The sequence below is a fragment of the Furipterus horrens genome, unplaced genomic scaffold (genome assembly GCF_987537825.1).
Source record: "Furipterus horrens unplaced genomic scaffold, mFurHor1.1.pri manual_scaffold_4, whole genome shotgun sequence".
Classification (NCBI taxonomy): domain Eukaryota; kingdom Metazoa; phylum Chordata; class Mammalia; order Chiroptera; family Furipteridae; genus Furipterus; species Furipterus horrens.
In genome coordinates, this window is record NW_028327174.1 from 151,820,499 (window position 1) to 151,833,869 (window position 13,371).

A 13,371-nucleotide genomic window follows, 5' to 3' on the forward strand; every position below is an offset into this window, starting at 1 on the left:
TATAAAGTATTTTAAAAATTTATCTTTCTATGTGTTTCTCAATTTCTCTATGTACATACACACATGCAAATGAATAACCTTTACAAGACCAAACTATTTGATTTACAAAGCCATTAGTTTTATATATTTTAATGGAATTTACACTATCTAATTCTAGTGAGAATATTAAAAGTTTGTATTACCTTAAAATTTGTACTGTAATGTTTATTTCAAATCTTCATTCAGAAAAGATAACATTTAAAAGTACCTTAAGATCCCTGGCTGCTGTGGCTCAGTGGATTGTGCGTCAGCCTGCGAGCCAAGTGTTGCTGGTTCGATCCCCAGTCAGGACACATTACTAGGTTGCACATCAGGTCCCCAGTTGGGGGTGCGAGTGAGAGGCAACCACACAGTGATGTTTCCAAATAAATAAATAAATAAAATTTTTTTTTTTAAATTAAGAACAAAAAAGTACCTTAAGAAAAGCTGAAGTAGTGGGGCAACTTCTAGTTTCAAAAGTAATGAGCTCAATCGCAGAAGATAAATGAATGATTCCTAATAATATCTGAGATTTTAAATTTCTGTTAACATTATTTTTATTTGTGTACTTATATGTCTGCAACCCTGGGAAGTATTTACATTAATGAATTTTCCCAGGTTATAAACACCACCCTTGACACCATCTTTGCATATAAATGGTCAATTATATGTCTACTGCTCATTCTCTACCCACCAACTTTGAAGCTACCTTTTCCCTTCCTCTCTTCTAAACCATCAAGTTTTCCTGAGTCCGCATGACGTGATTAAACATCTAGCCTCCAAATCCTCTTGCCTTTCTTCAGAAGACCATGGACATGGACACAGTGCTGTACCCTTCTTTTCCCCCTACATTTTACTTCTCACATCTTTATTAATTTTAATGAGTAATCTCTTTCTTAAGGTACCATATTCCAATTTTAACTCCCTTCATTCTTTTCCTTTTCTTTTCCCACTTGTGCCTGGTTTTCTCAGTCCTTTGGTTTTCTCAGTTTACTTCCTAGTGTTCCACCTTTATCACCCTCTTCATTTACCACCTATTCATGTGGAAGCTGCCCCTGTCCCTACAAGATTAACCTTAATAAGACTGACACCAAAGGGTGATGCTCTTTTAATATGGAAACTTTAAAACAGCAAAATTACATGTAAAGATCAATATTATCATACTCAAAGAGCCTTAACATACTAAGAAGTTTCTTTCTGGATATCTATTTATCTTTCACCACTTCATTCTTCTCTAACTATATCTTCTTTTCCTCATGCATTCAGGATTAATTTTTCTGTTGCAGTATAATTGGGTTTTTCTTTGTTTGTTTTAATTGATAGCATTATAGTGGTATCATTTTCTGATTTGTGTGTGTGTGTGTGTGTAAATGGACCGTTTGACATCTACATTATGGGCAAAATGGGTTTCGATGGGTTTACCTGGTAACATAATTATTGCATATACTTGTGTTTCTGTATTTTTTTAAAAATTCTGATTTTAAAGCTACTGACTCTATCATCTTGAATATAATTTATTTGTAAGTAATGAACATCTTTAATGTTTAGCTTTTTCCATTATAGAATTAAAATATCCAAATTCATTTTAAAAGGGAATATTTACAATATGCTCTACTGTCAGTATATTTTCAGTCTTGAGAGTAGCAAAATGAAGTATAATATAAAATAGTTTGAAAAGCCAGAATAATGCCTTGTGACTTTATTTCTCTAAGTTTGGTTTTAGGTTATCATTTTTCTTGGCAAAAACTAACTTTTAAGGAAATAGTGAGTTTGAATTTACAGTAAGAAATGAAATTAAATTCTTCGAGGGTACCAATAAGTTCTTCCTCCCAATTATCCATGCACAAACCAAAAAAAACCCCAATTATTCCTGGTAGCAAAAAGTTAGAATGAACAGAAATGTCGAATTGTATGAAATTGATTGTGTAAATAGTGATATATTTATGCACTGAAGCAAATTCAATCATTGAAAATTAAATATAGCTCTGTATTTTCCTAAATGAAAAGATAGTTATTATATATACTTAAGTGAAACTAACCAGAATATCTAGTAGGATGTGTCATACGATCCTCTTTTATTTTAAATATTTATATATGTATTTGCATACATGCATATTCACATTGTATGTGAAAAGATTGAAAGGCATATACTGTAGCATATTGTGGTTATCCTTTATGTTAGCATTTAGATATTAATATTTTGTTCCTTTTTTATTGTATTTTCAATTCTTCTATAGTCACATTTCAATGCACTTAAAATATTTAAAAGTGGTATTTAGGAGGTAAAATCTGAAAATGTTTATGACTAATTAGATAAAAGATAGTAGATGGTATCATCAGCTGGGAATATAGAAGAACCACAGATTTCCCTGGGGAAACAAAGTGAATGAAGTTTGGCATTTTGTATTTGAAGTATCTCCCTGTTGAAATGTCTCTCGAACAGGTAAAGTTTATAGGATGAGGAGACAGAGTGGAACCAGAGAGTGGAGATTAGGAGTTTATTCAGTTGAAATTGTTGATTTGAATGAACTTGTCCTTTGAGAGTAGAGAGAATGAACGCTATAGACAGACACTCTTTACAGAAGAATACACACATATTCACAATGTTTTGAGTATAGAATTAGGACCTTCACAGACACCCCTCCACAGAAACCTAGCTTGAAAATATTATCTGGACACAATGAACCCAGCTTAAAAATTATTGTCACATTTCATTTTTCTAATTTTATGTTGAGGGAAAATGAGGACACGAAAATTAAATGAATTGCTTGAGGTCAGTTTAGTTGATTCAGACCCTATATTAAAATGCAGATCACCTGACTCTCAGTCAAATATTATATTATGAAATAATTATATTCTGACCATGAGAGTATATATTTTTTCTTTTTAATCTTAAAAGACAACGTAGCACCAGAAACATAAAACTTACGGCAAACACTGAAAAGTAGCCTTAAAAGTTTCTATTTTCATTCCTATTACCAAACATGAAACTTCCCAATCAGAACCAGAAGGAAAACTGTAGGAATTGAGTTTCTTGGCAGGTAGCATATCTACATTTTCTCAAACATATTTTTGTTATTGTTATTGTTGTTTTCAGTTCTGTAAATTAATTTGCATTCATAGCCTTGCCTTGACAGCCCTTGAGATTTGTTTCCAATTTATAAAACACATACAGCATACTGGTACTTTTCATATTCAGTGTTTGTTTCTGTTTTAATCCTGAAAGACTACTTTTGGTCAGTCAAAATTGTTTATTTGTCTTACTTGCCCTAAATCCTCTCAAATGAATTGGCCCTTAAAGTTTTATCTGATTGGAAAGAAACAAAAAGAACTTTTGCAGGCTACATAAAAACTGAGTAGAATGACAGACCTTGCATACTGTAGGTCCAAGCCTTTTATTTTTCTTCAGTAATCAGGTGTTTTGTCTTCCCTACAGGCTAGCTAATATATTAAGTTTTGCCCAAAAGTCCTTTTAATTTTCCATAAAATAAAAGACACATTTTTCATTTCACCAATAATATTATTGATTTGGATATTTTGAGTATGTTGGCCATCTCTCACTATTGGCTTCTAGTGGGTAGAGGCCAGGGGTGCTGCTAAACATCTTCCAGTGCATAAGGCAGCCCCACAGCAAAGAATTACTTGGCCAGAATATCAGTAGCACAAGAAACTAAACAAACCACTTTTGACATGTTCGATTAACCACAGCACCTTCTCCATACACTACAAAAATCTTTTTCTTTTAAAAAAATTCTTATTTATTCTATTATAGTTTTCCAAATTTTTCGTCCTTTGTCTTCCTCCATGCAGACAACCCACTGCTTCCACAGTCCATCCCCACCCCATTGTCCATGCCCATGGGTCATTCATACATGTTCTTGGACTAATCCCTTCCCCTTCTTTCCATCATTCCTCACCTCCCCCCCTTCCAGCCTTTCCTTTGGCAGCTGTCAGTCTGTTCCCTAAACTTACAAGCAAAACAGAGCCAGGCACAAATCCTTTTTGCATTTCAGTTGCATCTTTACCTTACTTAAAATAATAAAGCATAATACTCCGAAAATGTTGCATCTTCAATATTAAAATGGCTGCACAAAAATTCGCCAGTGTTGATGATGTTTTTTAAAATGCAAGCTGATATGGCAGCTCTCACAATACAATCTAATAAAACTGTTTTGAATGAAGTTAGACAACTAAGCACTACCAGCATACTAGGACCATTGTATTGAAAAAACTAAACGAACATTTTGGCCAACCCAATAGAAAACCAAGCCATGCTTTTATGTCACATCACTTTTGCATACACAAAGGCGATGGTATTTTCACTAACAACTGACAGGTAGGTGTCCATTTTCTTAATTCATTTAAATTGTTTGAAGCTTTCATTATAATTTCCCATTCATACATATGGTTTGATTGCTAACATTCGATGAAAAAATGTTGAGTCGAACTTTTCCTCTGCTTTCTGTGTATTGTCCCAGGAGCAGGCTTCCTGGGTGTGTCAGTGTGATGACAACATGGTTCAAAGACTAGAAACAGACTTCAAGATGACTCTTCAGCAGCAGAGCACCCTGGAGCAATGGGCCGCGTGGCTTGACAATGTGATGATGCAAGCCCTGAAGCCCTATGAAGGAAGACCCAGTTTTCCTAAAGCTGCCAGGCAATTCCTGCTAAAATGGTCTTTCTACAGGTATTATCTCAATTTTTACTATGCTTTATTTTCACAGTCTGCAAATACGGTGTATGTACATGCTTCTCAGACAAAAGAAAATAAATGAGTGAAGACTCTAGTTGGCAGAAATATCCTGCTGTGATTATCTTCACCACAATTCACTGATTACAGCACTATGTACCGGGAAGCTCATGAAAATCAGCCTTCTGCTAGGAAAAGCAAGCCTCTTGCTCACAGCCCTAGAGTTCTCGGATGGGAACATCTAAGATTCCAGTCTAGATAACGTGTTCAGCAACAGTCAGAAAAGGGCTACAGTCCTCCCGCTGGCAAACATACATTATTTAGGCTTCTTTCCTGAGGTCTTAGCACCATTCTTCTATTTCATCTCTGGTTCAGTGATTCTCAGGGACCAGTAGTATCACTGTCGCTAGGAATCATGTCAGGAATACAAATTCTCAGGTCCCTCCACCAAATCCACTTAAATCAGAAACTGCAGAGGTGAGTCCCCACAATGTGTGCTTTTTAAAATGTTGTCCAGGTGATTCTAGTTAATGTCTTAATTTAATAGATTACAACTGTTTTAAACCTAGCTACACGTCAGAATTAGTGTAAAAAAAAAATCCAAGCTATCCCCCAAAACCTGCTGGATCAAAATCTTGATAATTAGGGAGTAATGATTAGGAATAAATCAGAAATTCTTTTTTCAAACACTTATTTGGGCTGATTCTAATGCATAGCTAGTTTAATATTCAATAACCTAATGACAGTATAAAATAAATCACTTTTTGACTAAAATAAAATAGTTAGAAATGTATATTTTTGCAGACATAGAGGAACCCTGAAAGAGAAAGGCTTTCAGATTACTTGGATCCAGAGAGCTTTTAATTATGATGGTAGTTGCTTTGGCTTTTATTGTGACTTCTTTCTTTCTTAACTGATTTGGTCTAATTCTTATTTCTTAAATTGAAGTAGAGCTACAGATCTACTATATATGTTTCATTAAGAGTTAAACTTTCCTTACAAGTGTAGTAAAAGAAAGCCTGCCAGTTTTGTGTTTTTGTTTTGTTTTTGTTTTTGAAATAAGGTAATTCCACAGTTCTGTCTCACATATATTTAATACCTGTAGGCCACATGATTTGAGAAGCCGCTGGTATGCTTCAGTAAAACCAATGCTAGGCTTCAACCTGGCTGTTAATGAGAAATATAAGTGTTCCCTAGATGCATGGGAAAGATTTAGAAAACATTGTCACAGTGTTCTCAAAGTAGCATGGATAGTTGAATTCAAAATTTAATTTGGGAATATTTCTTAAGAATATTTCATATATTTTCCCATTTGCTTGACTTTTTATTCATCTACTTTTTTACGAGAAAATTATATAGATGGTATATGTGCTTCATGAAAGATTGATGAAAAATAAGTTATACTAAATGATTGTCCCAAAACCTAAATGTCAAAAAGCATAGTGCATCCTCTATATCAGAAAAAGCAAGGTTTTTTTTTTCCCCCTTCTTACTGCTTCCTTATGTTATTATGTCAGATCTACCCTTATTGCTTCCTGTGGGTTTTTATTTTTACTATATTTAGTTGATAGCATTTTAGAAACACACCCCTGGAGCCTTTGTCTCCCCAGAGATCTGTTACAGGTAGGTTGAAAAGAGAAAATTACTTACTTGTATTTCTTGTTCTCGCAGATATACAAACCCAGATCATCTCTTGCCTGCCCTTTGTCCTCCCCAAGTCGAGGATAATTGGCTTGTTATTATTAGACACTATTATGGTTATTATTTTCACTTCAAAAAGATTTAAAGGCGTACAGTTTAGGGCCACAGGAGGAAAGACATATTCAGACAGATGCATACCTCCTGCTGGTAGGCAAAGTCAATAGCTTAAAAACTTAAGAGCCTTTAAAATCTGAACTATTTTTTACTAAGGCATAAGAACATATTGAAGTAATAAAAACTGCATTCACAAACTATCAGAGAAGCAGAATTGCAGAGTATTTTTAAAATGTTTTTGGCATTGTATTAAGAATTTGGCAGTCACATATACAGACTCTTCATTTCTGAGGTCAGTTAATCTCATCTAAAATCCTGTGTGTCTATTTACATGCATACAGACATAGAAATGGACTGGCAGAGAGTCATGATATCAACTGGCAGTTGATGTATCGCTGCAGACACCCTTTTTTCCAAATGGAGTCTCTCCTTACCTAACCTGGTTTTGAAAGGCTTACTGTTAGCACCCAGTGAAATGGGGGGAAAAAAATCACCGTCTTTCTTGAGCAGAAATGGAGACATTATGTGGGCCATTTCTCAGCTTGTGTATTTTGTGGCTAACAGAACACAGCATTACTGAGGGGCCACCCTTAGGGTCAACCAAATATCCCATTTTTAAGGAACATAATTTATAGCTTTGCTAGTGATTTGAAAGGGGTCACAGGGAACCTAGTTTGCCTACAGCTTAACAGTATATAAACTTTCAAAAAAGTACTACTCTTTTAGAATCAAATATAAGCAGTTTGAAACTAGATTTCACATGAGGTTCACAGGTGTGATGTTTTCACCTCTCTTCTTATGAATAGTGTGATATATCCCCAAAGACATACGGAGGTGGATTGAGTATCATGTGTTAGAATAAATGTTTCAGTTTCCACACCATGAATTATAAAGATAAATACACAAGGGTATTTCTCATCCATTATAAAATAATTAACACTTATAAATGATTTTGAAAGGAGTTGAATTCATAGTAACTTAGCAACATGAAACTCGATGGAGTCAATTTTGCAACGTATCTTACAGAAGTCAGAATCGTACAATAGATTTCCAATTAAATTGTTAATTGTGTCATTTAATACTTGGCTTGTAGGACAGAGGCCCAACACAGAGCTAATAAAGTAGACATAGCATTAATAATATAATTCAACTGATTCTTTTCTAAACATGTGACAATAATTTCATGGCATGCATGCTCATCAATATGTTTAAAAATAACTAGGTATTATAACTGAAGGTCAGCAGATTTTTTTTCACTTTCTAACAGAAGTTGGTGTTAGTGAAAGCTACTGGTGGTGACCTCTTGACTGTATCCTGTATTCCTCTTCTCTTTGCTTATGGTGCCCCAGCCAAACTAGCCTCTCCTAGCTGTTCTCAGAACATGTCAGGCATAGTTCTGCCTCAAGGTCTGCATTTGCTCTCCTTTTCTTCCTCTAGAAAAGCTCACATGTTTGTGTGCTCAACCCCTCACTTTGGTCCAGTTTCTGCTTAAATATCACCTCCTCAGAAAGGATTTTCCTGACTCCCTAACTTAAAATGCCTCTCACCCTCTTACTCCAGTTTAATTTTTTGGAGCCCGACTTTATATTTTATATCTACTTGTGTTTTTATTAACTGTCTCTCCTACTAGAATATGAGTTCTGTTGAAACCAAATATTTTTCTGTCTTGTTCTAGAGCAAGAGCCTAGTACAAAGAAACACAATAAATACCTATTGAATGAAAGGATGAATGTGAATTTTCTTGGAAAAAAACAATTGACTTTGCATTTCTTTTAATAATAAGTTAATCATTATGAATATTCTCCTTAGTTATTTACATGGTTTAAGCGTTATTATATTTTAAGGGAACTCTAAAGGCCTAAAATAATTTAAATCATTCATAACTTTACTACCCAGAAATAATGACTGGTAAAATGTTATGGGTTGGTTTTTTTGTTTGTTTGTTTGTTTGTTTTTTAGCATTATTTAAAATTGGGATCCAGTTGTTTACCACAGTTTATTATCTGTATTTTTTCTTAACATTTTTCATTAAACATTATATCTTGAGCACTTATCACTAAATATCTTTAAAAACATAATTTTAATGTCCTCACAATATTCCATTACATATATGTCTCATAAATTATTTAAATAGTCCCTTTTACCTTATTCTTGAACACTTAGGTAGTTTTTGGTGTTGTGATACAATTATAAAAAATACTTTAGTGATAATATTTTATAAAATTGTGCATATATCTTGAAATAAATTCTGGTAGGAGGATTTGAACTTTTAAAGTGACTAATACTATTTTATTCAATTGTGCTATCTCAATGCTAATGAACTATTAAACATTACTATTTAGGGGTAGGGTTTTAAAAAAACTATGCATAGATTTTATTGTTAATTGAGCTCCTCATATATTTTTCTTCTTTAACTTAACACTATATTATAGGCATCTTTCCATCTTACTACTTTTTTGTCTACTTACTTCACTTCTTTAAACTAGTGCTTAAAATTCCATATATGAATGAACCATAGTTTGTTTAATCAGCATCCTACTAATGGGTATTTAGTTTCTCACAATAGTTTCTCACAAGTAGAAATATCGCTTCAATTAAAACTATCTTTACTCATTTGTATAAATTTCTAGAATTGGAATTGCTAGGTCAAAGGATTCATGCATTTTAAATTTTGACAAATATTGACAAATTTCTTCTACAGAAGTTTTATGAAGTTATACTTGCAGAAATAGTACATGAGAGTCCTTTTGCCATACCTATCTCTGCAACATTGGATCTTTTCATTTCTTACAGTAAAATAGATGATTAATTTGAATTTCTTTAATTTTGAATAAGGTGAGTTATTTTTTAAAATTTATTTACTAAATTTATTGGGGTGACATTGATTAATTACATACGTTTCAATTGTACAGTTCTATAATACATTATCTGTATATTAAGAATATAATAGCATGCTGGCTGGCATGGCTTAGTAAATTGAGCCCTGGCCTGCAAATCAAAAGGTCATCGATTTGATTCCCAGTCAGGGCACATGCCTGGGTTGTGGGCCAGGTCCCCAGTTGGGGGCATGCGAGAAGCAACCAGTCGATGTATCTTTCACACATCAATGTTTCTCTCCCTCTCTTTCTCCCTTCCTTCTCCTCCCTCTAAAAACAAATAAAATCTTAAAAAAATAAGTAAGTAAAACATGTATTTAAATTATTTTTAAAAAAAGAATGTAATGACTATTTAGTTTACCTAGGCCAAAAATCTCTAGAAAAGACCACTAAATAAAAGTGATGAAAAACACACATGCCCACACACGCCAAGATTCCCCACACATACCCACTTTGACTCTAAGTTAGAAATATTAAAGAGGTTTGAAGTGCACAGACAAGCTAATGACTGGCTTACCTCAGCAAAGTCAAAGTTTTATTTTGGAATTATTTACATTTTAAATATAATTGAGTTTGTTGTTAGTATTTTATTAATAATATTGTTCATATTTTGGTATTATATTTTATTAAGTCAATCTTCACATTTTTCAAACATTTCTTCATTGATTTTATTTCACTTCTCCTGGAAAATCACCTTAATTTAAGTTGAGACCAGTAAGAAACTGGGACCACAATAAACTTGCCTTCCAACGCAGCTTCCACAGATCCTTGTACGTATGCACTACATTCTACATTGCCACATCTGGGACATTACTTAGTATACTTTCTAATCTTTTTATGGCACAACAAATACATATTTGTCCAAAAATATACATCAAAGTCACTGTCATGGAGAGGTGGTAACACAGTGTTTACTCCTCAATAGAATTTTCACTTTGAGTTGCTTTTTCTTATGGTAATGAGTAATCAACTTTTCAAAATTCAATTCTGACCCATATGGGAGTTTAATGGAATCAGCAGACTTGCCTACGCTAGTAAAATGGCTTTTTTACCCCTCTCTTTCAAAGAGTTGAGCCAACAGCTTTCAATAATGAAATTATTGCATGGCAGGTTGTGTGCCATACCAACCTTTCAGACCTCAACTTGACTTCTTTTAAGAGGAAAAGTGCATTGAACTCAAATCCTGGTCAGTAATATTGGCTGCATATGTCTTTTCTCTTGGAACAGCTCAATGGTTATTCGGGACTTAACCTTACGCAGTGCTGCTAGCTTTGGCTCCTTCCACCTGATCCGTCTACTCTACGATGAGTATATGTTCTACTTGGTAGAACATCGTGTTGCTCAGGCAACAGGAGAAACACCCATAGCAGTCATGGGCGAGGTAAGAGAAGCTGAAAGAGCTATGACACATGAGGTATTTTTAAAGAAGAACCTGAATTACATTTTAATCTAAATATATTAATTATTTATTAAAGCAATGGTTCCTAACCAATAAGCTTAGACCATGGAGGGGCTATGGATTTATTTCAGGGTTCTTTAAGTTCCTCTGTTCATGTGCATTTTCTTAAAGGATTCTAAAATTATAGATTATATCGTGGAAATTTGTGTTTGAATATCTTACAAAGGTACTTATGTAAAAGAAAAGTTTGAAAATCACTGGACTAAAGAAGAAAAGCTAATTGAATGGAAAATAAGATTGATGCTTCTGATAACACTAAGGGCTAAGAATACAGAAGAAAAAGTTAAATATGTATTTACAAGACACTCTCAGTGCCCAAAAATCAAAATGAAGCAGGGAATAATGATAACCTTTTGGGGAGCACTTATATGTGCCAGGCACAGTTCTAAGTCCTTTACATGTAACAGAGCATTTAACACTTAACAACTCTTTGAGATAGGTACACCTGTATCCTGTTTTACAGATGATCATCTGAGATTCAAGTTGAAAGCTCAGACGCAGAGCGATTAGATGGTCACATAGCCAGCAATAGATGGAGATATAGTTGGAATACTCGGTTTTTCAAAGCCGGGCTTCTAATCACTAATGATGTGAAGAAAAAAATTCTTCTCTTCAGAATTTTTAGATAGTAAGCAAGATGTCTGATTTTCAACAAATGTCAGCTAAAACTCTGAAGTTAAAATAAGCAAGGGTTTGTTAATATAATTAGTGTAGATGCAAATGCTCAAATGATTCAGCACTGGCTCATTTTGTTGTATTAAATTGGGGTACTTGAGATTTTGCTGTATCATACCAGGTTAGACAGTATTACAAATTACCCACAGCAGTAAAGAAGATGTGCATTTTTAAGCTCTGTGTATGTGCTAATTTAAATTTAAAAAGTGAAAATAAATTGAGGTGCTTCTCCTAGTTTAATAAATATGATAGTAAAGGTATAAATTTAAACATATATTAAGATACTTTAAGTGCCCTGACTTGTGTGACTCAGTTGGTCAGGCATCATTCTGCAATGCAAAAGGTTGCCGATTTGATTTCTGGTCAGGGCACATACCTGGATTGTGGGCTCAGTCCCCGTTAGGGGCATGTATGAGAGGCAGTCGATTCTTCTCTCTCACATTGATGTTTCTCTTCCTCTTTCTCCCTCCACCTCTCTGTAAAAACAAATAAATAAAATTTTTTAAACTTTATAAAAATAAATAAAATAAAATACCTTAAGGGCCTCTCTAAGTATTCTAATATAAATAAAATACATGTTAAATTTATTCAGAATGTAAGTTAAAATATTCCTCTTTCTTCAAAATCTCTTGTATGCTGATATGTATGTGCTTATATAATGTTTCTTAATGGTAATTGTGTGAGATTAAGCAAGACTCATTGTAGGTTTTAGATTTTAAGCAGGACCTGGTGTGACCAAAACAATATAGACTTTTCTTAGATTTGACTTGCCCTTAGTGCATCTTTCCTTAGTTCTTTTATAGATGCCTGGTTTCAAAATGCCCAGTGGGCATGTAGATTAGTTACTGTGAAATCTCTCAACCCTGGACTCAAAACTTATGAAATGACATGCCTTTTGGCATATTTAACCTGTTTTGCCATTCACCTTATATGCTTCAGGACTTTGTTAATAGAATGATCAGGATAATGATAACAAGGATTCTCACTAGCACCATGTGGCTACTCCAGATGCGCGGTCTTTGCTTTCCTGGTATCTCAGCAGAGCAAAGGCAGGGGTCATGAGCTGCAGTGTGAAGGCTTAGCAGTTGTCTCATATGCTTGCTGTATAGGTAGTACTGGCTTACCAGAATGAAAATGAAAATGGCCTTACATAGTTAATACTGCCAACTAACTATTCTAACAGGCATTCTTTTTACTATGTATAAATAGTAAATAGAAATATGACAGGTTGTTAAATGAAGCAAAAATAGGATATGAATAACATTTAGGTCATAAAATAAGGTATGAAATACTTTCTGTAAGGTCAAAGAGCTAAGCATACCTCTTGATTTCTTTGCTTACTATCTGTCCCCTTACTCAATTTATCAGAGTCCTTTGATGTGTCTATACTCATCCATTATTTAGCACAGGCCAATTAAAGTTAATTTTGTCAGTTTGATCTCCCATACAATGATGCCTCAAACATCTGTTAGCCATGATAAACCAGTGGGCCAAGGTCATGTTATCATATCTAAACTTTCTTGATTCTTGGGAAAAGAAGAAGGAAATTCATAAAAAAGAAATGCTGTTTATTAATGTGTCCCTCACATGTTATATTAAGTCTACCCTAGAAATCATATTTAAGGGAAAGGCTTTTTCATGTTGAGGCTCAGTTGCATTCTTAGTTCCTTAGGTGACTTTCTTTCCAAACACCAAGTTCAGAAGTACCTATGTACAGAATGAGAGCAACACCTAAAAATCACCATTACACTTAATCACAGCAGGTGGTTTTCAGTCATCAGTAAAAACAACCATAAAAACAGTAACTGTCACTTTATTGAAAGCTAATTAATATACACTTAATAAAAATAAACACTTGATCTATCTACTAATGGCTCTCTCTCTATAAGTGATACTAC

At 34.0% G+C, this 13,371-nt stretch overlaps 1 protein-coding gene across 2 annotated transcripts in view; it reads left to right on the forward strand.

The window, feature by feature from the left end:
* The window catches only part of RFX3 (regulatory factor X3), a 284,844-nt gene that overhangs the window by 252,477 nt on the left and 18,996 nt on the right, over positions 1-13,371 (forward strand). For both annotated transcript variants that reach the window (XM_090275842.1, XM_090275843.1), the window contains exons 14-15: positions 4,497-4,705; positions 10,567-10,720. In XM_090275842.1, the coding sequence (XP_090131968.1) occupies positions 4,497-4,705; positions 10,567-10,720 (363 nt within the window). The remainder of the gene's footprint in view (positions 1-4,496; positions 4,706-10,566; positions 10,721-13,371) is intronic.